Raw genomic sequence first — 25700 nt, 5'->3', positions numbered from 1 at the left:
CATGTTCCTGGTGAAATAACCATGCATTCTGTGAATATTCATTGTTCATAAGATGTTTTCATGTTGTCTAAATTCCATGTCAATAAATATTGAGGTTGAAGTTTCAGGGTTTTTTTAATGTAATCAGAGATGATTATAAAATTAGGAATATTTACATTTGGGACAGTACCTGCCTGGATATTGAACTTCTTCAAATAGATTCCAGGAAACCAGAGTTTGTTTGCATATTAATCTAATGGATCAAAAGAAGCAACAGATTTTAAGGGTTCTCATGTTTGTTCAGAGAAACACTTAATCTTCACTGAGGAAATTGTGACAATATTTGAAGTATCTAGAAGTACAGAATAACTGATTCTGAATTAGTCTGATCATTTACTAATCCAGCATTACCCTGATATACAACTGTAAGGAAGTAACAGTTAAATCCTTTTACTTTTGTTTAAGTAACCCAGAGCAACCAGAATCAATAAATCAATTTTGTAACATGGGAATAACGTAGAATTAATACTTTTTTTTTACAGCTGCTGGATTAAAAGCAATGTTGTATTTTATGTGACTTGCGTTGGCTACTTTGGAATCATGTTCCTCATGAACATTGCCATGTTTGTTGTGGTGATGATGCAAATATGTGGACGAAATGGGAAACGGACCAATAGGACTATGCGGGAAGAGATCCTGAGGAACCTTCGTAGTGTTATTAGCCTGACGTTCCTTCTAGGCATGACGTGGGGTTTTGCTTTTTTTGCTGGGGGGCCACTATATCTCCCTTTTATGTATCTCTTCTGTATTTCCAACTCATTGCAAGGTGAGTAGAAGAACGTTTTGGAAAAACAATATAAATAGTAACCTAACTTCTGGCAACAGATTCACAGGTATATTAGAATAGAATAGAATAGAATAGAATAGAATAGAATAGAATAGAATAGAATAGAATAGAATAGAATTTTTATTGGCCAAGTGTGATTGGACACACAAGGAATTTGTCTTGGTGCATATGCTCTCAGTGTACATAAAAGAAAAGATACGTTCATCAAGGTACAACATTTACAACACAATTGATGGTCAATATATCAATATAAATCATAAGGATTGCCAGCAACAAGTTATAGTCATACAGTCATAAATGGAAAGAGATTGGTGATGGAAACTATGAGAAGATTAATAGTAGTGCAGATTCAGTAAATAGTTTGACAGTGTTGATGGAATTATTTGTTTAGCAGAGTGATGGCCTTTGGGAAAAAAATGTTCTTGTGTCTAGTTGTTCTGGTGTGCAGTGCTCTATAGCGTCATTTTGAGGGTAGTGGTTGAAACAGTTATATGCATTATGTAGCACTCTTAACAGATACATTGTATTTAAGATTTGTAGATTTAAGCCCATACAAACACACGCACAAATGGTATCTATTTTAACAATTATACAGCATAAATAGTAATGAGTCACATGACAGTAATTGATAATAGAATTCAGAAACATCATATCATGGTAAGTATAATTTTTTGGAACTGGAAATGTTCTCCAACTTACTCCAATTTAAGAGCCATGGTGGCACAGTGGTTAGAGTGCAGTGCTGCAGGCTACTTCTGGTGATCACCGGCTGCCAGCAGTTTGACAGATCGAATCTCACCAGGCTCAAGGTTGACTCAGCCTTCCATCCTTCCGAGTTCGGTAAAATGAGGACCCAGATTGTTGGGGGCAATATGCTGATTCTGTAAACCGCTTAGAGAGGGCTGTAAAGCACTATGAAGAGATATATAAATCTAAGTGCTATTGCTATTGCTTCCCTGTTCTGATTGTTTCGGGAAAATTTAATTCATGCCTTTCAAGTAAGAAATGTAGAATCGGCACATTTCTGCTTTCCAACTTGAAGCGTATTCAAAATATCTAATTTAGAATTAACAATGCACTCCAAAATTAAGCCTAAAATGTTCCTTATTATTGAAATAGGAAGGGGACTGGAGTTCAGAATGAACTAGTGGTTCTTGTTCTAAGTCATGACCCATAGAGTTGATTGAGGAAATTGTTTCTGATTTTTCTCTCATTTTTATTTGATTTTTTTTTTTTGCCATCTACTCTTGCCATATCAAAATTTGACCCAATTATATTCAGCTTTCAGAATGTAATCTTGCTGGTAAACAGAGCCCTGAATCACAATTTCTTTCTACTATTCCTCTAGTTTGGAAAGAATAAAAGAGGGGAATGTATTATAAGATATTATTTTTTTCTATTTTTTTTCTTTCTTTTTTTATTATAATTTTTTTTTATTTCCATTTTCCAACATCATATTTATGTACAGTCTGTTGTCCATCATTAATCATTAATCATTAATTTTTATTTATTGCTGATTCGGGCCTGCCCGACTGCAACTTCCTTTCTTCACCACCTCTCTCTACCCTCTACTACTTTCCCCTCCTTCATCTCCTTCACTTTACTACTTCCTCTCCTCCTCCTCCACTCCTCCCTTCTTCTACCCTTTCTAACCTTCTTATTCCCCTCCTCCTTCTCAACTCTTTCCTACCTACTTTCTTCCCTCCTTCTACTCCTCTCTCCCTTTCTTTCTGAAATGGCAGTCGGGCAGCCCCAATATCATTTCAAATTTTAATTTCATATCTTCAATCATTACTGTACATTAATAACCAATCCATGTATCATTTTACCCCCCTAAAATCCAACATCTCTTTCTCTATTTCATCAAATTTTTGATCTATTTCTGAAAAACGAGTCTCCAGATACTCCTGTAAAAAATTTCTTAATTCTTCTTTAATTTCTTCTTTTAATTTTCGTATCTGAACTGAAAAAATTTCAAAGTTTTTAGTGGCTTTTGGTACTATTTGCTTAAAAGCCATTTTTTAAAATATATAACCTACCCAGTAACAGAGGACAAAAAGGGGTTAAAAAGGAAAGATTCAAAAAACTTTTCTTCTAAATCACTATAATCCCAAAGAAGAAGAAAAAATATAAATCATAAAATTCTCATTTCTTCCATTTAGTCAGTATCTTCTTGTATATCTCCTAGTTCCACACTAGCTGTTAATAAGCATTTCCTTAACTTTCGTTTCCAATACACAAATCGCCATTGCTTGCATTCCACAAAACGCCATTTGCATTCTTCTCTCCTATCTTCGCAACAAATGTATCCTCTATTAGGGGCTTGCAGTCTTCTTACAAACAAAGCTAGATCTCCAGTTTCTGCTCTGTCCACATTACAATCCATCACAAATCAATTTCTGCCGCGGAGATTGGACGCTACGTTTTTTTCCTGCCAAAAGGCAGATGCTGTCTGAGTCTGGATGTTGTGTCTTGTCCGCTCTCACCGCAGCCGGGGTCTGCTTATCTGCTCCCGAACACGGAGGAATGTATGCCTCCCGGCCCAGTCCTGGCTCCATGCCCAGACAAGCTGCAGAGGAGGGGGCACCTCCCGGTCGCAGCCCTGGCTCCATGCCCAAGCAGGCTGCAGAGGAGGGAGCATCCCCCGGCCCCAGCCCTGGCTCCATGCCCAGGCAAACGGAGCAGCTAGACCCCTCCCCCTCCTCCACAGCATTTGAGCCTGAGGAAAGTTTACTTCCAACTGCTGATTGGAGTGACCCTCGCATCAGAAGATTGGATAGGCGGAGGCAACAGAAGGAAGGGAGGGGCAGGCCTTAATGAGTGCTGAGTCATGGAGCCACACCCCATGGCCTATATAAAGGATCTGCTTTCTGGCAGTCTCTGAGTCAGGCAAAGTCGAACTTATCTTGCTGAAGTCACTTACTGGTCTCCTGCCTGCTCTGAGGACTTTGCTAGGACTTTGGGCAGAGCTGCAGAGGCAAGCCTGATTCGGATTTCCCTGACCCGGCCGTCAGCGGAGGAGTGGGACACGACACTGGAGCTTTTTTCAGGCTTTGGAAGGAGCACTCCCCTCAAGCCTCCAGAAACTTTTCTGAGGCTTCTGTGGGTGGCTCAACTTCAACCTGAATGCTCATCTCTCCCTCTTTGTCCGAGGGAGAAATTTACAAGCTGTCGGACAGCTGATTTACGCTGTCCTGGCAGCTCTACACACTATGGGAATTATCAACACCTCCTTGTTGGAGGGCACCTTTCCCGCTGCCCTGAAAGAGGCGGTGGTGAGGCCCCTCCTCAAGAAGCCTTCCTTGGACCCAGCTGTATTGGCAAACTATCGTCCAGTCTCCAACCTTCGCTTTTTGGCAAAGGTTGTTGAGAGTGTGGTGGCGTATCAGCTTCCCCAATACCTGGAGGAAACTGTCTTTCTAGACCCGTTCCAGTCCGGCTTCAGACCTGGTTACAGCACCGAGACGGCTTTGGTCGCGTTGGTGGATGACCTCTGGAGGGCTCGGGACAGGGGATGTTCCTCTGTCCTGGTCCTGTTAGATCTCTCAGCGGCTTTTGATACCATCGACCATGGTATCCTGCTGCGGCGGTTGGAGGGATTGGGAGTGGGAGGCACCGTTTATCAGTGGTTCTCATCCTATCTCTCTGACCGTTCGCAGACGGTGTTGGCAGGGGGGCAGAGATCGACCTCTAGGTCCCTCACTTGTGGGGTGCCTCAGGGGTCAGTTCTCTCGCCTCTCCTGTTCAACATCTATATGAAGCCGCTGGGTGAGTTTATCCGTGGTTTCGGGGTGGATTATCATCTGTACGCTGATGATACTCAGCTGTACATTTCCACCCCGAACCACCCCAACGAAGCTGTCAAGGTGATGGACCGGTGTCTTGAGGCCGTGCGGGTCTGGATGGGGAGGAATAGGCTCCAACTCAACCCTACCAAGACGGAGTGGCTGTGGGTTCCGGCATCCCGGTACAGTCAGCTTACACCCCCAGGGGAAGGGTGCGCAACTTGGGCGTTCTCCTGGATGATCGGCTGTCTTTAGAAGAACATTTGACGGCCGTCGCCAGGGGAGCATTTTATCAGGTTCGCCTGATGCACCAGTTGCGCCCCTTTCTTGACCGGGACTCCTTATGCACGGTCACTCGTGCCCTCGTTACCTCTCGCCTGGACTATTGCAATGCTCTCTACATGGGGCACCGGGAGGCTCCAGCTAGTCCAGAATGCGGCTGCGCGGGTAATTGTGGGAACACCACGTTGCTCCCATATAACACCTATCCTGCACGGCCTGCACTGGCTGCCGGTAGCCTTCCGGGTGCAATTCAAGGTGTTAGTGCTCACCTTTAAAGCACTCCATGGCTTAGGACCGGGCTATTTACGAGACCGCCTTCTGCCACCGATAGCCTCCCAACGACCTGTGCGCTCCCACAGAGCGGGCCTGCTCCGGGTGCCATCAGCCAAACAGTGCCGGCTGGTGGCTCCCAGGAGGAGAGCCTTCTCTGTGGCAGCACCGACCCTATGGAATGAGTTACCTCCTGGGTTACGCCAACTTCAGCTCTCCACTTGTTTTTTCACTCATTTCCCTTTTTATCCAAGATACTTCCAATTTTATTTCATGCCATTGCTTTTTCAAGAATGTTGTCAGAAAACACCTATCATATGTGATAGAAAGCTTCAATTGATGCAATTTAACAAAGACTGCAAAGGTTTCATTAAAAAAAACAGTGAACTAAAAGATATTCATCAGGACTATCTCCATACTTGATTTTATTGAAATTGCTTGAGCACTCTTACCAGTAAGGTCATGGAATCTGGGTTCTTATCCAAAACCCAGATGGATTATTAAAGTTTTTTTCTTGGAAATCCAATGAGAGTTCCAAAACAAATTCACATTTACGCATTTTTCAAAGAATCCCACTGTTCTTAGGAAGAAGAAAGTTTCCAGTTTCCATTAGCAAACAGCCCTAATAGCAGCCTGTGTTAATTAGTTCAAGGAATTAAATGGGAAAAAATTTTTATTTACAAGTTGAACAGGTTTTTTTTTTCCATATTAAGCAATTTGTGCTCTATAACTGAAAAATACAGTAGTGTATCATACAGTAGTGGCCAAAATTGTGGAAACCTTTTGGGAAAAGTGTATTTTTGAGGTTTGATGACTAATAACACCACTTTTCTTTTTGGAGTTTCAAAATGATCATATTCCACTGCTGGAAGGGCCTGGGAATAGCCCAGACCGTAACTCAATTGAAAATCTATGGAGCCAACAAAAGAAACTTGTTAGTCAGAAGCGACCCAGCAATAAAACCCAGTTAATAGAAGCAATCATTCAATCTTGGTTTCATATTATAACAGCTGCAGAAATAAAAGACTTATTTCACTCCACGGGAAGAAGTTGTAAGGCCGTAATTCATGCTAGAGGTTACCCAGCTAAGTATTAACTGATGTGATAATTTTTGTATATCTTGTTTTTTCTACATGTTTCACTTTTCTTCTTTATACTGTAACCGCTCTTCTAATAGAAAATCATTCATAAAAGTTATTGCTAATACATTCTTGATTAAATTATCTTTCCATTGATATATAATTTTATGGTATTACTCCCCCCAAAAATGGTGTTATTAGCTAATTTTTAAAAATATACTTTTCCCAAAAGGTTTCCACAATTTTGGTCACTACTATAGGTACTCACTTAGACAGCTGTACTCTATTTATGAAATTGTTCTGCCCTGCTTATCAATATACCTGAATACAAACATAACTCATTGAAGTTCCTGTTTCCCTAGCATTAAAAAGGCCATGTATGTGCTAGAAGAAACTCATTCAATAGATCTTTTATTTCATGTGTACAACTTGTGTATACATCAGTAATATGAATACTATATAAACTGTATTCAAAATGTCATGGTTAGAGTCAAGTTTTGTAAACCATATTAATCTGATTACTCTCCCTATTGAATTCCAGATAGGTGTATGCTAATAATGTTATGTTCTAATTCTATATATTTGTTTTTCTTTACCAGTTCCTATTCCATCTTTAGCATTAATTTGCAATGTTTAACATGTAAAATGAATATTTATCTCCATATACGGTGTTCTATAGAGATATCTTGAAGTACAGATATGGATTTTTTAAAAATAAACAGAGAAATAGAAAAGTATTAATAATATTTTTAGAATACTATTTGTTAAAATAATTAATAAATACATTTGGAGTACCTTGTCATTTAAAAAGAAAATGTGTTTTCTGTTTCATTGATATAATTAACTGGAATAAAATAAGATTCTTTTAAAAATTGGATAACAATATAAAAATTGCCAGTTTATGGGATGTCCATGGCAAAATTCCATTGGGACCAACAAATAAGGTAGAATAATGTGAACATGCTACAGTATGTCATTTATCTTCTACCTCTACATCAAAACAGATGTAGTAATAGACAAGATGATAATACATATATTCCTGGATTAGAACAGTCTTAAATCTTCCTCCTGTTTAAATAATATGCAAATTGAACATTTTAACCCAAACAAAATAATATTTAAAGTTCTTTACTACACTCCATATCTATACATGCTTGTCCCAGAGTCCAAGTATTCAAATATGCCTCCTTCCTGGAACTTCTACTGTGATTGTTCCATTACTATTACTATTGTGTTGTAAATGTTGTACCTTGATGAACGTATCTTTTCTTTTATGTACACTGAGAGCATATGCACCAAGACAAATTCCTTGTGTGTCCAATCACACTTGGCCAATAAAATTCTATTCTATTCTATTCTATTCTATTCTATTCTATTCTATTCTATTCTATTCTAATGGCACTATAAGAGGAGAAATGGATGGAATCTGGAGTGCAGCAGTATTAGGACTAAGTATAAAGGCATCAGGGAAATAAGAGTAATGTTCAATAAAGCTTTGCTTTCTCCTGTTTAATGTCATCATTAAGGATACAGCATCAGCATGAGTAGAATCAGTAGAATGGGAGAAGAATCAGTTGAATTCATATCTGGTTGGGTTTGCACATGTGTAACAATTAGTTATCTATAATCATATACACTGTTTCGTGAACCAAGGGTATTTGTGTCTTTATGTGTGTTTCTTAATCTTTTTTACTAAACCCCTAGATTTTATTATTATTTTCCTTTTAAGGTTTATTTATATTTATATTCCACTGTGCAATGAAAGAAAATGTACAAAAGCAATGGAGAAGGCATCTTTGTTGTGGACGATTTAGGCTGGCAGATAACTCAGGTAATATGAAGTACCCTTTGTAATTCTTTTCTCATAATTGAGCCCATAAAGCTAAAATGTACATTATAAAATAATCTTTCATCCATGTGCTGAACTGCGAAGACCTGCCAAGCGCAACTTTCTGAGATATGTAATAGAAACTTATCTACTAGAAAATTGAGAATGTGCCATTTCTGCAAATGATGTTATTTCAAAGAATAAGAGTTTCCTTGCAATGTTTATGTAAATGTTTGAGGAGATATTAGAAAATAAAGCCTGAAACAGAGCAATTGCTTTGATCCTTTTATCTTAGCTTTCACTGAATTAAATATATGTATTTATATATATATGTATTTTAATTATATATATTATTATATATATATTATATATGTAATATATGTATTCTGCCTGGCAGAATTCTCATTTAGTAGATAATGGTAGGTTGACTCAGCCTTCCATCCTTTATAAGGTAGGTAAAATGAGGACCCAGATTGTTGGGGGAGCAATAAGTTGACTTTGTATATAAATATACAAATAGAATGAGACTATTGCCTTACACAATGTAAGCCGCCCTGAGTCTTCGGAGAAGGGCGGGATATAAATGTAAATAAAAAAAATGGACAAGATCCATATAATGTATCATTGTCATTCTATAATTTCTTACTTTAATTTAAGGTCAGTTCTACTCATTATTAAAGCAAAATTGACTTCATTTTGAATGGGTTACTTACAGAAATGTCCTTGTAATTTTCTTGGCAGTTATATGGAAGTTATTTGCCCTTGCCAAGTTTCTAGTTTTCTTATTTAACTTCCTAGTTATTGTATGTATATAATTCCAGGAATGAATGGATTTTTAGTAGTAAGTTGAATTTAAAAGGATCTTCTGTAGTGGTATTGCTAGGAGGTTTTGCCTAATTATATACTTCAATTGCTTCCTGTTGGTGGAAGCAAGTTGAGCTCCCGTTCCTCACCCCAGCTCCTGCCAACCTAGCAGTTCAAAAGCATGCAAATGCAAGTAGATAAATAGGTACCACTTTGGTGGGAAAGGTTACTACGTTCTGTATTTTCATGCTGGCCACATAATGATAAAAATATCTCTCAAACAATGCAGGCTTCCTAGGCTGAGAATCGGAGATGAGCATCATCTCCTTGAATCAGTCTTTACTGAACAAAGGAAACCTTTAATTGCTCCTAATCTTTTTGTAGCTTAGAGAATAATGTTTATAGCCTCATCCAGTTCAAGGAGGCTAGTTGCCTACAAACATTTGAAAACCCTGAGTCTACTAAATGAGGAAAATTCATATTTAAGGTATAGTGACCAGACGTCCCGCTTTTGGCGGGACAGTCCCGCTTTTTAATAATTTGTCCCGCGTCCCGCTGCAATTCCAAAAAGTCCCGATTTTTTTTTGTTTCACTCCCATTCTGAAAATGGGAGGTGGCAACACAAGAGGAGGAGGCGGAGAAGGGGGAGTGGCGGAGAAGGGGGCGCGAGAGGGAAGAGAGGCGCCGCTTGACTTCACCCGAGAGGAAGAGAAGAGCGGAGAGAAGAGCCAAGGAGAGCCGAGCCTGCCTGGAAGAGTGGAGAAGCAGCAGCCGCTCCTCCTCGTTCAGGCAGGTGGCAAGACTCAGCGCTCATGCATAGCCCGCCCCCCCCGCCCACCCCGCCCCCCGCCCACCCACCCACTCCGGTCAATGTTGTCCCGCTTTGCCATGGCTGAAATCTGATCACTTTAATTTAAGGTAAAGGTAGTTGTTCCCAACTCTAAGGGGCGGTGCTCATCTCCGTTTCAAAGCCGAAGAGCCAGCGCTGCCCGAAGACGTCTCCTTGGTCATGTGGCTGGCATGACTAAACACCAAAGGCGCACAGAACGCTGTTACCTTCCCACCAAAGGTGGTCCCTATTTTTCTACTTGCATTTTTTACATGCTTTTGAACTGCTAGTTGGCAGAAACTGGGACAAATTACAGGAGCTCTCCCCATTACGTGGCACTAGGGATTCGAACTGCTGAACTGCCAACCTTTTGATCAACAAGCTCAGTATCTTAGCCACTGAGCCACTTTCATGTTTATGTACTGGGCAAATGGATATATCTTTCTGTTTCACATTGTTGGATATATGATTGAATAGTTTCTTTTGCATGTTTGAGAGCTGGCAGAAGACAGGGTATGAGTCAAAAGCATAGAGGATCCTGAAATAGTTTCTCATAGAGGTTCTCATATGTGTTCTATAGTATTGCATGAGATAGGAACTAAAAGCATCATTTCCATATAAAGTGTATTTTAAAAACATCTATCACAATGGTGAAATTCACCTTACTTCTAAATTAAAGATTCACTTCTATGTTTCCTTTTAAATCGAAAGGAATTAATTAAATTAAACTAAAGTTTGAATTGTTCCAACCTGCGGTTTAAGATGTAATCATACAGAATCTTGGTACAGAAAGTCATTATCTAGTGGTTGCATTTAGCAAACATTTGCATTTTTAAATAATTTTTATTAAATATTTTTAAATAGCTAAAAGCAAATATAAAGGAAAAAAGAGAAGAGAAAATATGCAGAAAAAATAGAGTTAAGGGAAAAAAAGATAAAGAAGCTACTTCCACACTTCTTTACAGCGGCAAACTCATTATCCCTCCTCCCTTATTCAATTATCAAATCCAGAAATTACCATTTCATTTTCCCATTGTCATAAAATGTTCCCATTTATTTTGTCCCTGACCATAGGTCATTTTTATCATTTCTGTTAGTTTGGCCATCTTTGCAATCCATTCTTTCTTGTGGGCATTTCAGTATTTCTCCATCTTTGTGCTACAGATAGTCCTCAACATATAACTATTCATTCGGGAACTGTTCAAAGTTACGATGGTGCTGAAAGAATAGTGGCTACAATTGATCCTTAGGGTTCTGGCCATCCCAGGAGTCCCATGATCATGTGATGATGATCTGGGTACTTGGCAACCACTTGCATTTATGACTAGTTGTAGTACGCTGCAGTCATCTGATCATCATTTATGACCTTCCCTGATGGCTTCCCTAATAAGTCAGTGGAGAAACTGGCAGGGAAGGTTGCAAGTTACTGGAATAAGTCTCCCCCACCTACACATCATCCCAGCCCCTCTGCACTTGCAACCTGAAGGTTATTCAGGGACCACTGCACAACCTCTGCCTTCTTCCTGCACCTGTCTTGCACACCTGAGCCTTGTGGCATCACCCTCACACACCCCTAGTACCTCCCTGAGCCTTGCCATGCATTTCTCACCAGTTACACATTCCCTCACTCACTCCCCGATGCAGTAGCAATCACCCCAAGCCTTGCTAAACAAGAACTACTTGTATCTTATATAAGTGACAGGGTGGGAATAATTTCAGATGTTTAAACATGAATGATATCATTAACATGGCAGTGTCACTGCATATATGAATTTCCCATATTATCAGCACAGAGGAAATGCATGATTGCCTGATTTGCATAATAAAGGATAATAAGCACACTAGGGAAAAATGAAAATGATTTGTGCTTTCTTTAATTCCATCCCTTTACTTCTCTTAAGGTCTGACTAATTATTTCAACCTGGTATGCAATCACAGCCAGTTTTGCTTTCATTTATTTTCAGACTGGAGTAAAACAGCAACTAATATAATAAAGAAGAGTTCAGACAATCTGGGGAAATCCTTATCTTCCAGTTCTATTGGTTCTAATTCAACATACCTGACTTCAAAATCCAAATCCACATCCAACACCTACCATAAAAGGAACAGCCATTCTGGTCAGTAGTTTTCAATATGAAAAGTCTAATTTTAAACTATCTACCTGGGATAGCTTGCTTTACATTGATGTGGAACCTTAGATAAGTTATGCACTAGAAATGCATCCATGGGAATTAACCAGAATTTGGCTGGGATTCAGCTGCTTCAATGCTATTTTTTTCCAACAGCCCATTCAAGTGACATATATCGGCAGAAGGCTCTCAAGCCCCACATGTTATTGAGTTATCTTTAAGATTACCAAAAGCTAAAACTTATCTAAATCTAAAACAGAATAAGATTGTTGGCACTTTTCAACAAAACACTGCTAACACTCCTTTTTCGTATAAGTAACATTTCTTTTAATGTTTATTTATTTTACTCATCAAATGTCTACATCTCACTTAAGTGATTTTGGTGGGTTACAGTTTTAAAAAACCCATTGTATTGAGTGCAAAAAAAATTATCTGAAAGTGTTTTAAAGTGTTTATAATTATTGGAATATTAAACCGCACTGCATTAATTACAAGTAGTCTTTTTAGTGATTCATTAAATATGAATCACCATAAGTAACTAATTTGATGTGTTGTTGTGAATTAAAGCTTTATTCACAGAAGTTCTACATTAGACAATAGATTTTCTTTAAGTATCTGGAGGTGATTATTTGTCCTTAATCATGATACAGCTTATTAATCTCTTTTTAATATAAATGACAAAAATAATATATTTGTGTTATGTGCAAATTTTGTAAAGTACAGTTTATGTTAATCATTCATTCTGTATTAACTGTTAACTGCTCGAATACACCTGCATAAAATACAGTTATTCAAATTGGTATGTTATGCTCATGTTTAAACATAATTTAGTAATTTACATGGTGGTGGATATCTCCAAGTAATTGTTGAATTATTTCACTGTTCTCCAAAATTGATTCAGCTGCTCATATGTTTATGGTATAGATAATGTCTTCTAAGAACATATCCTCACCAGTGGTCCAACATTCAAGGTAAAGTGTACATCACATTTGCTGAATGCATGATTTCCAAGCGCTTGCATAAGGACACTTGCATGAAGTTTGAATCAGCAGAAAAGATTAACTAATCATACATATTGCTTCAATCTATACTGTGCATCTTTCTCTGTCATTAATTCTGGCTGACTATAATTTGGTACACAAGAGTGCTTTTGATTATGGTTAGCATGAAAATGAAACATTCAGGGTTGTTTGAGGTAAACATCCAAGGGAAACAGCTTCATAAAATGCATATTGTTAGGTATACCATATATTTTTGTCTAGTAGCTGACAAGAAGAAAATGAAAAAGACACCATTAAAGTGATTCACCTAATTTGTAATAATGTCTGCAAGAAATTACTGTATTCTCTGATGCTGAACATTTTTCAAAACATTTATTATTTATTTATTTATTTATTTTATCACATTTATATACCGCCCTATCTCCCTAGGGACTCAGGGCGGTTCACAGGCAAATAAAACGTACATATAAATACAGACTAAAATAACAGTTAAAAAACTTATTTTACATGGCCGAATTATTAAAAAGCAATATAAATAATAAAACCCATTAAAACCAGTATGAATTTAAAATCTAATCCAGTCCTGCGCAGATGAATAAATGTGTTTTATATTTATATACATCAGAAAAACCTTGTCAGTTACCAACCTATTTACTGTAGATTTTTAAAACATGCAATAGACATAGACATAGACAGTATATTGGTTCAGCATTTATTTTTAATATTTAGCCAACCTAATGAAAATAGAATGAATTCTGCTGGATTCAGCTATCATACAGTGACCAACAGTCACATCCCAAAAAGCTTATAGGTAGGAAATGAGGAAATTGCTTTCTTCAAATATTGGTCCCTGTGAGTTGATGTAAGCCATGCTGCCTTTGAGCGTCAGCATACTATATAACTATTAAGCCATTGCTCCTATTCTCCATGGATATGTCTAGCCCTGAGGACTTAGACTTGCCATCATCCAAGTCACTGTCTATGGCCCATGGACTCCCAATCTCATATACAGCATGTACATATTCATACTCCAGTCATTCAATTTTAGCCTCCAAGAAAAGGAGCAAGCATTATGAAGATGAAAGCAGGTAGCTGCCATCCCCCTTCCTGCAGGGACCACCTTCCTCAATCTGGGTAGGAGAAGGGGTCATGAGGATGGCATCTGGGAATGGGTCAAGCTATTTTGCATCAGCTGCCGAAGCAGTCTCCAGCTACCAGGATGGAGAAGATCTCACCAGCTGAGGGAGGAGAGAGAAAGAAGGAAGGAGCTGGGAAAGCCTGAAATAATGGCGGAAGCTTCTCCACTTACCATGGTTGGGGAAAGGTGAACCTATGAAATGCCCAAGGGCTGGAATATCACCGCATCACTGAGTTGCTGCAATACATTCTGTTGCGGATATGAATGAGCAAGTCTGAGTGCCTCCGTTTGGTTCCTCCTTCACCACCTGCTTGAGGAAGAACAACTGGAAGGAAGAGTAAAGACGCAGTTCTCAATTCCCTCCCCCTCCCCCCATTTTTCACATGGAATTGGAGGAATAAAGCTATTCCCTTCCTTCTCTAAAGGAAGAGGGGAGGGAGAAATTTATTACGTCATCCCAAATAACCTGGGACCATGATAGGATAGAACATGAACTAGCAGACCTATCTAAGTGAATAGGGCCACAATGTAGCTTGGAAGTTCCTGGAAAGAACCCATTTGAGGCCATTATTAGGGCTAAAAGATCAGAAGGAAGGATGTGCAATAAACCTGGCTGAGGAACCTTTTAAAGCAGTGGCCCCCAACCTTTTGGGCACCAGGGACCGGTTTCTGAGAGAGTTTTTTCTGCAGACTGAAGGGGGCATGGTTTTCCACGCTGCCTGCATCCCGTAGATGGGGCTTTGCTTGTTTATGCGGATCAGTTTCTGGCATGCCGTGGATCATGGACCCACGGGGACCCCTGTTTTAAAGGACTGATGAGGGATTTGTGAGATCCTTCTATTCTTGTTCATCTTTTGCCTTCAACGGGCTTTTGTTGGAGACTGGAAAGTATCCCAATGGTGGGCTGGAGGAGGAATTAATGGGTCTTCCTTAGATAAAGTGAAGCGTTCTTTGGAAAGATGGTCTGCTAATGGTGCTGAGCTACAGAATCCAGCATTCCTTAACATTAGCCAGAGTGGCTGGGGCTGCTGGGAATTTCAATTCATCAACATCTGTAGAGCTACATGGATTATGGATTAAAGTGTGTTTATTTTAATAAGTAACTGTTGTATTTATGTATAAAAATATTTTATAATCCACCCCTCAGGTTAATGAGCTGCTAATGCGCTTCTAAATTTGCTTTTGCACATTTCGGCAGCAGATGCTGTTTTGCTGCCTTGTTCACCATGTTTCACCTCCATGGCTGACTCCAAGTTCCAATAGAGCGAAAGGGAAAACCTTTCTATATTTTTCATACTATGGCTTATTTCATATACCTCTGTTGTATCTCTTCTTATTGATCTTCCTCCTAAATACTGTAGGAATATCTGCTTTAGCGCTTAAATCACAGATTTATATTGAACATATAATGTAACATGCAAAAAATCATAACTACACCGTTTCAAAAATAGTACAAAACCAAAGTAAACCTTATAAAAATGTTTGCAAAAAAGATCTTTCTGGCTATATTTTAGCATACCTACACTTTTTTCCCATGTAAAAAAATCCTGTGCAATTTGCATTTTCTTCATTTGCATTTCATAAGTAATTCTAATTTTAAATCTACTTAATTTTAGCTATAAATTATTGTAAAAAAAAGATTGAGGAATCCTTTTCCTCTTATTTATTTATTTATTTTATTTATTTTATTTATTTATTTATTAAATTTTTATACCGCCCTTCTCCCGAAGGACTCAGGGCGCTTCACAGCCAAATAAAACCACAATCAATAAACACAGAATAAAATCAATAATTAAAAAACTTATTAAATATCGCCCCAAATTAAAATACATTTAAAACAATAAAACCCATTTTAAAATTTAAAACCAAATAATAAAACTTCTAAAAATTCTATGCCAGTCCTGCGCGAATAAATAAATACGTCTTCAGCCCTCGGCGGAAGGTCTGAAGGTCAGGAAGTTGACGAAGTCCTGGGGGAAGTTCGTTCCAGAGGGTGGGAGCCCCCACAGAGAAGGCCCTTCCCCTGGGGGCCACCAGCCGACATTGCTTGACTCTTGTTTATACTTGTGAGCAATTTAAATTTTATATAATTGCTTGTTTGGGTAAGTGGATGCTAAATATTTTAAGGAGTATTAGTCTTTTGCATAAATATAATATTCAATATTCAATAGTACCAATTGTAAGAATTCAGCAGGTAAAATCTTGTTCATTAGATACCTATAAAAATAATGTGTTTAGTTGTATATTAAGAGGAACATTATATGAGCACCATCTAATGGTCACATTTAGATCAGCAAAGCTGCTCATTGTCTTGAACTCTCCAGCCTTTACTCAAAAGTTTGTTCTAGGTATGCTTGAAGTTGAAGTTACCAGTACGATCACAGCTGACTGAGTCAGCTGATATTTGAGTCAGTACTGATTATGTCATAGTATAACTCTGCCAAAGTCTGAAGCAATATATTTTACCTACCAAGTATTCTTATAAACTCTATCAGTGTTGTTACAGACATTAATTGCACCCAGAGCAAAATTACATATTTTCGTTTTATGGAAAAAATACTTTATCAAGTACTTTCTCTTTTTAGGTAATATATAATGCTGTTTATTCTGTGTAATAAAGACAGATGAGTTAGTATTACTTTCATAGATATTTAATCACACTTGCTGGGTTAATCTCTACATTGAAAACTATCCAGTTCACATAAAATGCATTTAAACATTATTCTTCTTTCTCAAAACATATTAATTAAGTGCATTTTGGCACCTTTTATGTAAAAAGAATGCATGCTGGAAACCGTGCCTCTCCTAATTTTGATGAGAATTTGTAAATTTCAGTTCTGCCAAGAATCTTTAGTTACATGATAATGATGTGGCATGTTTTGTTGTCAATAAGCCATATCAGCTGAATTTGTACAGCATACAGGAAACACACAATATAAGCAGCGTGGTGACCTAGAGATGGAGCTTTCAACTCATAATCAGGAGGCTGTGAGTTCAATCCTTGCTAGCGGCAGATATTTTCCTGGGTTCAATGAGTTATTGTCTGCTATGAACTCTGTGGAGGCATCAGGAAGGGCATCCGGCCAGTAAATGGCATCAGGCATCCCAAGTCCACCCTGATGCAAGGGATTACAGGGTCGTTAAATGAAAAAAAATGGAAACACACAATATAATCATAACATAATAGAGGGTGAGAGACAGTGCATGTTATAAAAAAAGAATATGAAGCTGTGACTTCCAGTGTCAATTCTGTACCTTCTTTACATACTGAAGTAATGTCACTTTTAGATGCAGCAGAATCACTCTGAAAGTGAGATGAGCAGTACCTAAATTTGATAAATAAAGCAATCTATCAATCAATCCCTAAATATATAGATTCTGCATCTCCAGAGGTGGCACATAGGTTTGACATTCATTTCAGTGTAGATAACACAGTCTATGTGCATAAATGAAATGGAATATGAATGTAAATTGGTAGTGAGGAACGCAGTCAAAATCCTTTCTCAGCACATAATAAGCTGAGTCTAAAAATGGTGAAACCTCTAGCCATTACTATTGATTTTAGTGCAACTTTCCTCATTCCAGCAATTCAGTAGTAAAAGAAATAAATTTATTTCCCCTTTCTGGCATGACTCTTGATGAAATGTATTTTTTCTTGTCCTTATTCTGAACTGGTTCATACATTCAAAACTTCATTCACCTGAATCCTGTTCAGAATGAAGCAGATAACATCCCCTGCTTTCTGTAGAGCACCATCATAATCACATTCCCAATACAGAAACAGACTCCAAATGCTTATACCAAACAGCATTTAATTGTGAGTTAAATTACTGCAGTTTGATACCATGGTTTCAATAATGCTGATGCCATTATTTTAGTAACCAAATGTCATCCAATAATTGAAAACTAGAGCTAAATTTCAGATCATGTAAGATGAAGGAACAAATTTCGATTTGTACTTCTAGATAGATCAGCAGGTTCTGACCAGTTCTGGAGAACCGGTAGCAGAAATTTTGAGTAGTTTGGAGAACAGGTAAATACCCCCTCTGGCTGACCTCATCCCCATCTGGTCTCTGCCTCCCGAGTCCCAGATGATCAGGAGGAAATGGGGATTTTGCAGTAACCTTCCCCTAGAGTGGGGTGGGAATGGAGATTTTACAGTATTCTTCCCTTGCCACACCCGCCAAGCCATGCCATGCCCACCAAGCCATGCCATGCCCACCAAGCCACACCCACAGAACTGGTAGTAAAAAAATTTGAAACCCACCACTGAGTCTAACCCTACTAATTTAAAAGCTCCCAGAGGATCAGTGGGGCTGAATTTTTTAGGCACATGATAGAGATGAAATGAGTACCTTAAGACTTCAAGACACCCATTGCAATTTTTAGAATCTCCCTCTCTCTCTCTCCCTCTTTCTTTCTTACTCTCTCTTTCTGTCTCTCTCTCTCTCATTCACTCATTCTCACTCACTCTCTCTCACACACACACACATCTTACTCCTTAAAACCTCTCAAAATGGGAACAATTAATTGTTCCTATTTTGAGTGGTTTTAAGGAGTAAAATTTGGTTGACTTAGTTCTTAGGAAAGTTTAAATCACCATTTTGGTACTTCTATTTCCCTGAACCTCACCCAAACAGCTTGTTTATAATTGCTTCCCTAAAACACAAAAATGATGAAATTTTATAAGAAAATAATAAAGGAAAAGCTTTTAATGTATGGTTGTTAATGTGTAATGTAAAGCCTGTTGTAACTATCAGACTGGCATCTTACATACTCATGGTATGGATTGTAAAAAGAAAATCAGAATTCGGAACAAAAAGTGGGTATTATATACTTTACAGTATTTACTAAGGGGTTGTCTGAGGTCATCCTCTTGGCAGTAAATTTTGTTTTCAACATTACTGACTTGTTTTGTTTTGTCTTGTTTTTTAATCAGACAATGTTTTTCTTGACAAGCCTTCAACAAAATACATCCAAGTGGACATGGAACAGACGTCAATCAGCCCAGTTCACCAAGTCATTGACAAAGTGAAAGGTTACTACAATACTCAATCAGACAATTTCTATAGAAATATGATCATGTCAGACTCCCTGAGCCACAGTACAAAATTCTGAATCTCTGGCTATCTGGAAGAAGACAAGTCAACAAGCAGAATAAAGATTATTCAGTGTTGAACTTGTGGTGAGTGGCTGAAGATAGAAACTCTACCAAAGTGTTGTGCTTTATCCAGTTCTATAAGCTGTTCAGCTACCTATACTTGGAGAAACAGAACATCTAATTAATTCTCTCCACTGATCCGGTATTGATACTGGCACACTCTTCTCAACAGTTCTCAAGCATTTACACAGTGACATGTTTATTAATCCCATCTATAATCTTTCAAAATTAAGAATCTTGAAAAGCCCAAAACTAAAGCTTGTAGCTTCCAAAGACATTTTCAAAGCATCTTGTTAAGATGTTGCATCAACCCAAATTTTCTTCTGTGATATATATGTGTGTGTCTATATGCATATGTAGCCTTATGCAGGGAGAGCTATACAGTTGTGCATGTCCGTAGGTATAAATGGATCCCCTTGCTTCATACAATCAAATCTCTGAAAAGAGAGATGATAGCATATTCTGCTTGTGGCATAAGCAGAAGTCTGCTTGTCCAATGCTAGAGAGGTCATCTGAGATTTTACAGATTTTTTTTCTCCACAGACAAGATTATTTTTTATAGAATTTATACTTCTTTGTGCCTGATTACAGAAACCGAAAGTGTTTCAAAGATTATCTTAACGCTTGATCTTAACTCTTGCTTGCAAACTCTGGGCCATATTTATTATTTTATTATTTTTTCAATGGCAGAAGTATTGAAGTGTGCTTCTTTGATTTTGGAAGAGCTTAATGAAGTGTTTTATGTTAACTTGAAAGTTTGCCTAGTTATAGACCAAAAGAAACTGAGCAGTTGAATATGTCACGGTTGCTATGCATCTTCATCATGATCAAAGAATAGAAATTCAGAATCAGTCCAATATGATATATAAACTTCCATCAGTTTTTCCTAAATTGCTTTATTTTCACATCCTTAGATATGTGGAATTCCAGACTGGAACATGAAAGTTTTCCATTGATTTATGCTAAGAGCAATGTTTATTAACCTATACAAATCAGGTTACTGCCGATTCTTACACCTTTTCACCCAGATAGACCTTTTCCAAGATGTGTATTGACACATACCGAACAAGAAATCTTTATCATTTCAGATAGACACTGCTACTGAAACAATTGAGATTTTCACAAAAACCATCTATTCTTCCCTTCATACAGTATTTTGAATTACAGATTGTATTATTACATACTCTGTAGCACATATACGTAGATTTACTAAAGTCAGTACACCTCATCTCTAAAGGAGAAGGTTGTTATATTCATTGTTTACAAATATAACACAAATTCTCTTTCGATGAAATTAGTTAAACACTCCAAATATTTTTTAAAAATATATGGTAAATATAAAACAATCTTTGTCACTTGCTCAATTCTTTAATAACTCTGTGTGCTACTTTATCTAATCTCCCAGTAATATATAACATAATCTCCAATATGTCTTCTTAGAAGTAATTCCAACTGAATACAAGGAGGCTTATTTTAAGGAAAATTTGTACAGAATTGCAGATTTGACCAGTGACTGACAGGTGGTCATAAGATTTCCCCTTCTTTCTATGGCAATAATTTCTGCATGCTTATTTTCAAAATCTGTTTCAACTCCGTCTGTTTTATAGCTGTTTAACAACTACAATGTATTAATTTGCACCAGCAGAATTGTCAAATTAAGTTGCCCCATTACACCAAAGTTATTTGACTTCAAACTATTTAATTTGTTTTATAATCCCCTAAAAGGAATTATTTATCGTGGGTTAAGGATTTAATGTAATATGAGTGAATGATTCCTTATGACATCAAATTATACCAGAATCTGATGAGATAAAACAGCTTTACTAAAGAGAATGTTTTCTAAACATTCTGTGCCTTCTAAAAAATTAGTTTATGTCTCTTAATAAATCTCAGAAAATAGCTTATGTAACATTTTTTTCTGGATAAAATATTCAAAATAAGGGAAAATGTATTTCTGTATATGGTAATTGGAAGTAAATAATATGAAAATGGTAAATAAGGCTTTACTTTCATTAGGAAAATTGTAATACTTTAGTTTCCCCTTAAGATGGTTTTATCTGACCAGATTAATGTGAAATGTGCCTTTATTTTAGCCAAATAAGAATATTCTTTGCATTTACTACCATGTAGTAATCCTTTAAAAATTATATCAGATAAATAGTTTTTCTAGTACTCTTCTTTCATCATATCGTCTTTATGTATAAATCTTCGGTTTTCTTATCAGCAAAGCTTAACTTTCTTTGTACATATTTATTTATTTCTGAGGTTCAAAATATGTTAGTGTATTTCAGCTGCACACTAGCAGTCTTTGTAATTATATGCAAACTTTAAGTGATAGGGAGAAAAATAGGTGTGTGAATATGTCTGCATGTTGGATATGCTGTGTACAGTTTATTGGATAAGCTTTTGTTTATTACAGAAATACTGATATAATTTGAAACATTAGTTTTTAGGGACTAGTGATACAATTTATAGAAACATTGTAACATCAGTAGTCTAAGTCATTAAATTTTTCAAAATTGTGAATGGCTCTTGATTCTTTGCAACTGATCAATGAAATTCTTTGGTAGAATGTCGGAGAATAACCTATTTTTTCTAAGTAATCTTTCTTCACCAGAATTTGGAGATGGAAGAGTTAAACCAGACACTGAAAGGACAGGGAACTCTAAACTCTGCCCAATGACCTAAGAGTCACAGGGGACTACCTGATTGAAAAGAGGAGGGATGACATAAGAGGGAAGGTATTTTTATGTATTCTCAGGGATTTCAAGATGAGAAGAAAAGCAAATAATCTAGTCATTATTCTCCAAAATAATGCAAAATTGCAATTTTAGGCAAACGTTTCACCCTTTGCTGATAGTTTGGAACACTAAAATTGTAACATTAAAATCCCCAAAGCTCACTACTTATATCTCCTCAGCCAATACTTGGCATCACCACATGTATTTCTTGTTGTTGTTGTTAGTTGCAAACCTCTTTTATTTACATGACTGAATTCCTTTCATTCACAGTCAGCAAGGCCTGTTCAAACAGTTTTTCAAAGGAATATTTATCAACACAGACCTTATCTCACTTGGATGGCTGCCAGGTAACTAGTTTCCAAATGCAGTACAAGGCAAAACTTGGCACAGAGTCTCTCAGAGTCATCAGATGAACAAATTGTTTCCTGCAAAATCCCACTCCCTTTTCAGTCCTCTTGTTTCCTATGGGAGGGGCCAATTGCCTCCAAGGTGTGGCTTTACTCCCAAGTCAACCCTGCTTTTGAGTTGTTCTTGTCTTCTGGCAGCTCTGCGCATGCGCATATTGGAAACAGGCTCCAACTGTTCTTCTGCCTCACTGCTGTCTGGCTCCCTCTTTGCCTTCGACGCAGAGCCCTTGTCTGAGCTTTCCCTAGCCCCCAGGATTGGTCCATATTCCTCCCCAACCTCCTTACTGTCCGACTCTGCTGCCAGCTCTTCTGGCTGCTGGTGGGCTACAACAGATGCATATATTGATAAATACTAAGTTCTGGAAGCAAATCATAAGATATGATTATAATTTTAATTACCAATCTTACCAAACACACCTGCTTAGGTACAGTTGGAGATCATGGAATAGCTGAACTTTGAGATATAGATAAATATCAATTTCTCAATATTTCTGTGGCATAGAATCCATTACTCTTATTATCTGAAATCATGTTCTGTCTCCAAAGCTCGTAGGTTCTGTTTGTTTTGAATTGAAACCTTGGATAGGGACAGCTCATAAAAGAAGCTTGCTGTGCTTTATATGTATTTACAGCTCCAGTTCTGCCCAATCTGTTGAGAATGATGGTGTGATGATCTTAGTGACTTAGCATTCCTGCATTGCAGTAGTTTCCTGCATGTTTGCCTCAAAATAAAAATAGAAATTATGCAGAAACCTGGTTGCCTGCATTAGCTAGAATGAGCCAGCAGAGTGCAATATGGCACCACTATTAGTTACACACTGAAACTTTCAAAAAAATTCCATTTCTGTATGCAGTTGCGAACAGAATTGTCTTAAGCAGGAAAATCTACTTGCAGACCAAAGTCTCAATTCGTATCCTGAAGGCATATCACAGCATAAAGCAAATTTTAATTTTGCATATTTATGGGAGATTCAGCAGTCATGGATATTGTGAATACTAGAAGAGATAGAAAAAGAAAAGCCTATTTAATAATGCCTTCTTTAGACAGGGCCCTTCATCACTAAATGATAGATAAGCCTATTAGGGAACAGAACAATGACTCAGCTCTCAAGTTACGTTCCATTTTCATGTCAGAGGGCATGCTTTCTTTAATTAATTTTAAAGTTTGTATGAATATTCATATCCCATAATCCAATATTTGTTCATTTTTAAATGACAATTGAAAAAATTACTTGGAGGCACAGACAAAGAAGATACGGCAATATACACTATCAGCTTTTGTTGATAGGTTCTGAAATGGAAAGAAAAGTTCACATTCTCTGTTGTTAGGATCTTTTTGAAGTTTGCCAATTCCTCTAAAAAATACAATTTTCTATTCCAGAACATATGTATATATGACTATATATAATCTACCAAGAGTGGATTTACAAAACACTACAGTACCTTTAGAGAACCGTGAATTTTGGTGTTGAAAATTCCTGAGAATATCATGGATAGCCAACAAAACAAACAAACTTATCAAAGAAATCAACGCAGAGTTCTCATGTGAGAGACAAATGACCAGACTCAAATTATGTTTTGGAAACAAGATTTGTTTCCAAAGGCCCATCACTCTGGAGAAATCTATAATTCTGGAAAAGGTGGAAAGAAACAGAAGCAACAATGTGGAGAATTTTTTTTTTTTTTTTTTTTTGAATTTATATCCCGCCCTTCTCCGAAGACTCAGGGCGGCTTACATTGTGTAAGGCAATAGTCTCATCCTATTTGTATATTTATACACAAAGTCAACTTATTGCCCCCCCAACAATCTGGGTCCTCATTTTACCTACCTTATAAAGGATGGAAGGCTGAGTCAACCTTGGGCCTGGTGGGACTCGAGCCTGCAGTAATTGTAACTGCAGGCAGCTGTGTGTTAATAACAGGCTACATTAGCCTGGTGAGCCACTTCCCAGCCCTGTAGTTAATTATAACTACACTAGCAATGGATGTACCATTGGAAGACTTAAAGGACTAGCTTGGAGACAGTTTGTCCCAGATAAAAAATCTTTGTGGTAACTAAAGAATCAATATGACTTGATGGCATATCACATTGGTTACTTGAGATATTGCCTTTCCTCCATAGTATCTGATATTGGAAAGTATGCTTTGTGTTCCTTTGATTAAACAAGGTTATCTATTAAGGCCCCACAAACATGCCTTTTTTGTAACCATGCCTGTCCTCCAAAATCTAGGCATAGCTGAAGATCTGGATAGATCTCACTCTACTGTTGTTCAGAAGATTCGTGAAGTTCAGGCTCTTCTCTTAGGTGTTTTGCATGAGAGAGTGAAGGCCCTTGCTTCTTTCCACTTGGTCTGTCATACTTGCGATCCTTTATCTTTATCTTTCATATTTATTGGTTTTATTGATATTTCTTTGATTGTTGTGAGCCCCTAGAGTCACTAGGAGTTGGGTGGCATTTATTACTTTAACAAATTATTATGGCATAACCAATCAGAGATCATCCCATTTGTTGGCTACTCCATTTAGAGTCCTTTTACTCTAATGACATTGCATTTTCTTCCTAATTTTTACCCTAGAGTTCCGGAGAACCCCAAAAGACTGCTGGAAAAGTCTTCTAACATGTTCACACACACACACACACACACACACACACACACACACACACACACAATAAAATACTAGAGTTAGTGTGACTTACTAAGGCCAGTGTGCACTAGTGCACTGCACTAACCCTTTTCTACATTCATTGTTACATTACATACATGGGGCCAAAGGTGCATTACAACCTTGTGGCCATAGTCATTCTGCTGAAGCCTTTGGAGTCTGTGGGAATTTCTCAATGTCTCAGTTAAAGTACTAACCAAGGATTTGGAAGGCTCCATCTTCAATCATGGAAGCCCACCCATGTAGCTTGTGGTAAGATGGGCAGCCAATAAATTTGATAAAGTAAAATAAACTCAACCGAGTGACTTGGAGCTACTCCCTCTCCTTCTGCCCAGTCCCCTTCACACAGTTGCTGTTCAAGGAAATAAAAGAGCTCCTGGAGGAAAGGCAGGGTATAAATCTAATCAACCAACCAACAAATAATAAATAAATTTGGCATTTTTTGTTGATTTATAACATAGCTTCTTCAAAGTTTGATTTCCAATGGACACAGGGATAACTGAAGTCTTTCTGTTATATAATAGCTGCACATCTTTTCCTGAAAGGCAGATTCAGCTATATGAGGCAGTGTGAGGAAACATGGGATAGAGAAATGATAGAAGATGTATAGAGGGAAACATACTGCTCAGCTATGCTTTTAGTGCTATTCAACATTATATAGCGTGCACGGATTGTGGAGAAAAAAAGCAAGAAATTAAAGGCATGAGTTAAACATGAAACATAGCTAAATTAGTATTTGTATTCATAAAATTCTG

General features: G+C 37.6%; 1 protein-coding gene across 3 annotated transcripts in view; it reads left to right on the top strand.

Annotated features, from left to right (window-relative positions):
* Positions 1–21658, top strand: part of ADGRG6 (adhesion G protein-coupled receptor G6) — a 107755-nt gene extending 86097 nt beyond the window's left edge. For 2 of the 3 annotated variants that reach the window (XM_058170603.1, XM_058170594.1), the window contains 4 exons: positions 522–805; positions 7972–8073; positions 11668–11820; positions 18911–21658. In XM_058170603.1, the coding sequence (XP_058026586.1) occupies positions 522–805; positions 7972–8073; positions 11668–11820; positions 18911–19089 (718 nt within the window). In that variant the 3' untranslated portion in view covers positions 19090–21658. Of the gene's footprint in view, positions 1–521; positions 806–7971; positions 8074–11667; positions 11821–12756; positions 12804–18910 lie in introns of all 3 variants that reach the window. The other variant, XM_058170611.1, reaches the window with a different exon arrangement.
* The last annotated feature ends 4042 nt before the right edge of the window (positions 21659–25700 follow it).

Source organism: Ahaetulla prasina, chromosome 1 (genome assembly GCF_028640845.1).
Source record: "Ahaetulla prasina isolate Xishuangbanna chromosome 1, ASM2864084v1, whole genome shotgun sequence".
Taxonomy (NCBI): domain Eukaryota; kingdom Metazoa; phylum Chordata; class Lepidosauria; order Squamata; family Colubridae; genus Ahaetulla; species Ahaetulla prasina.
This window is presented reverse-complemented; position numbering and strand designations above follow the sequence as displayed.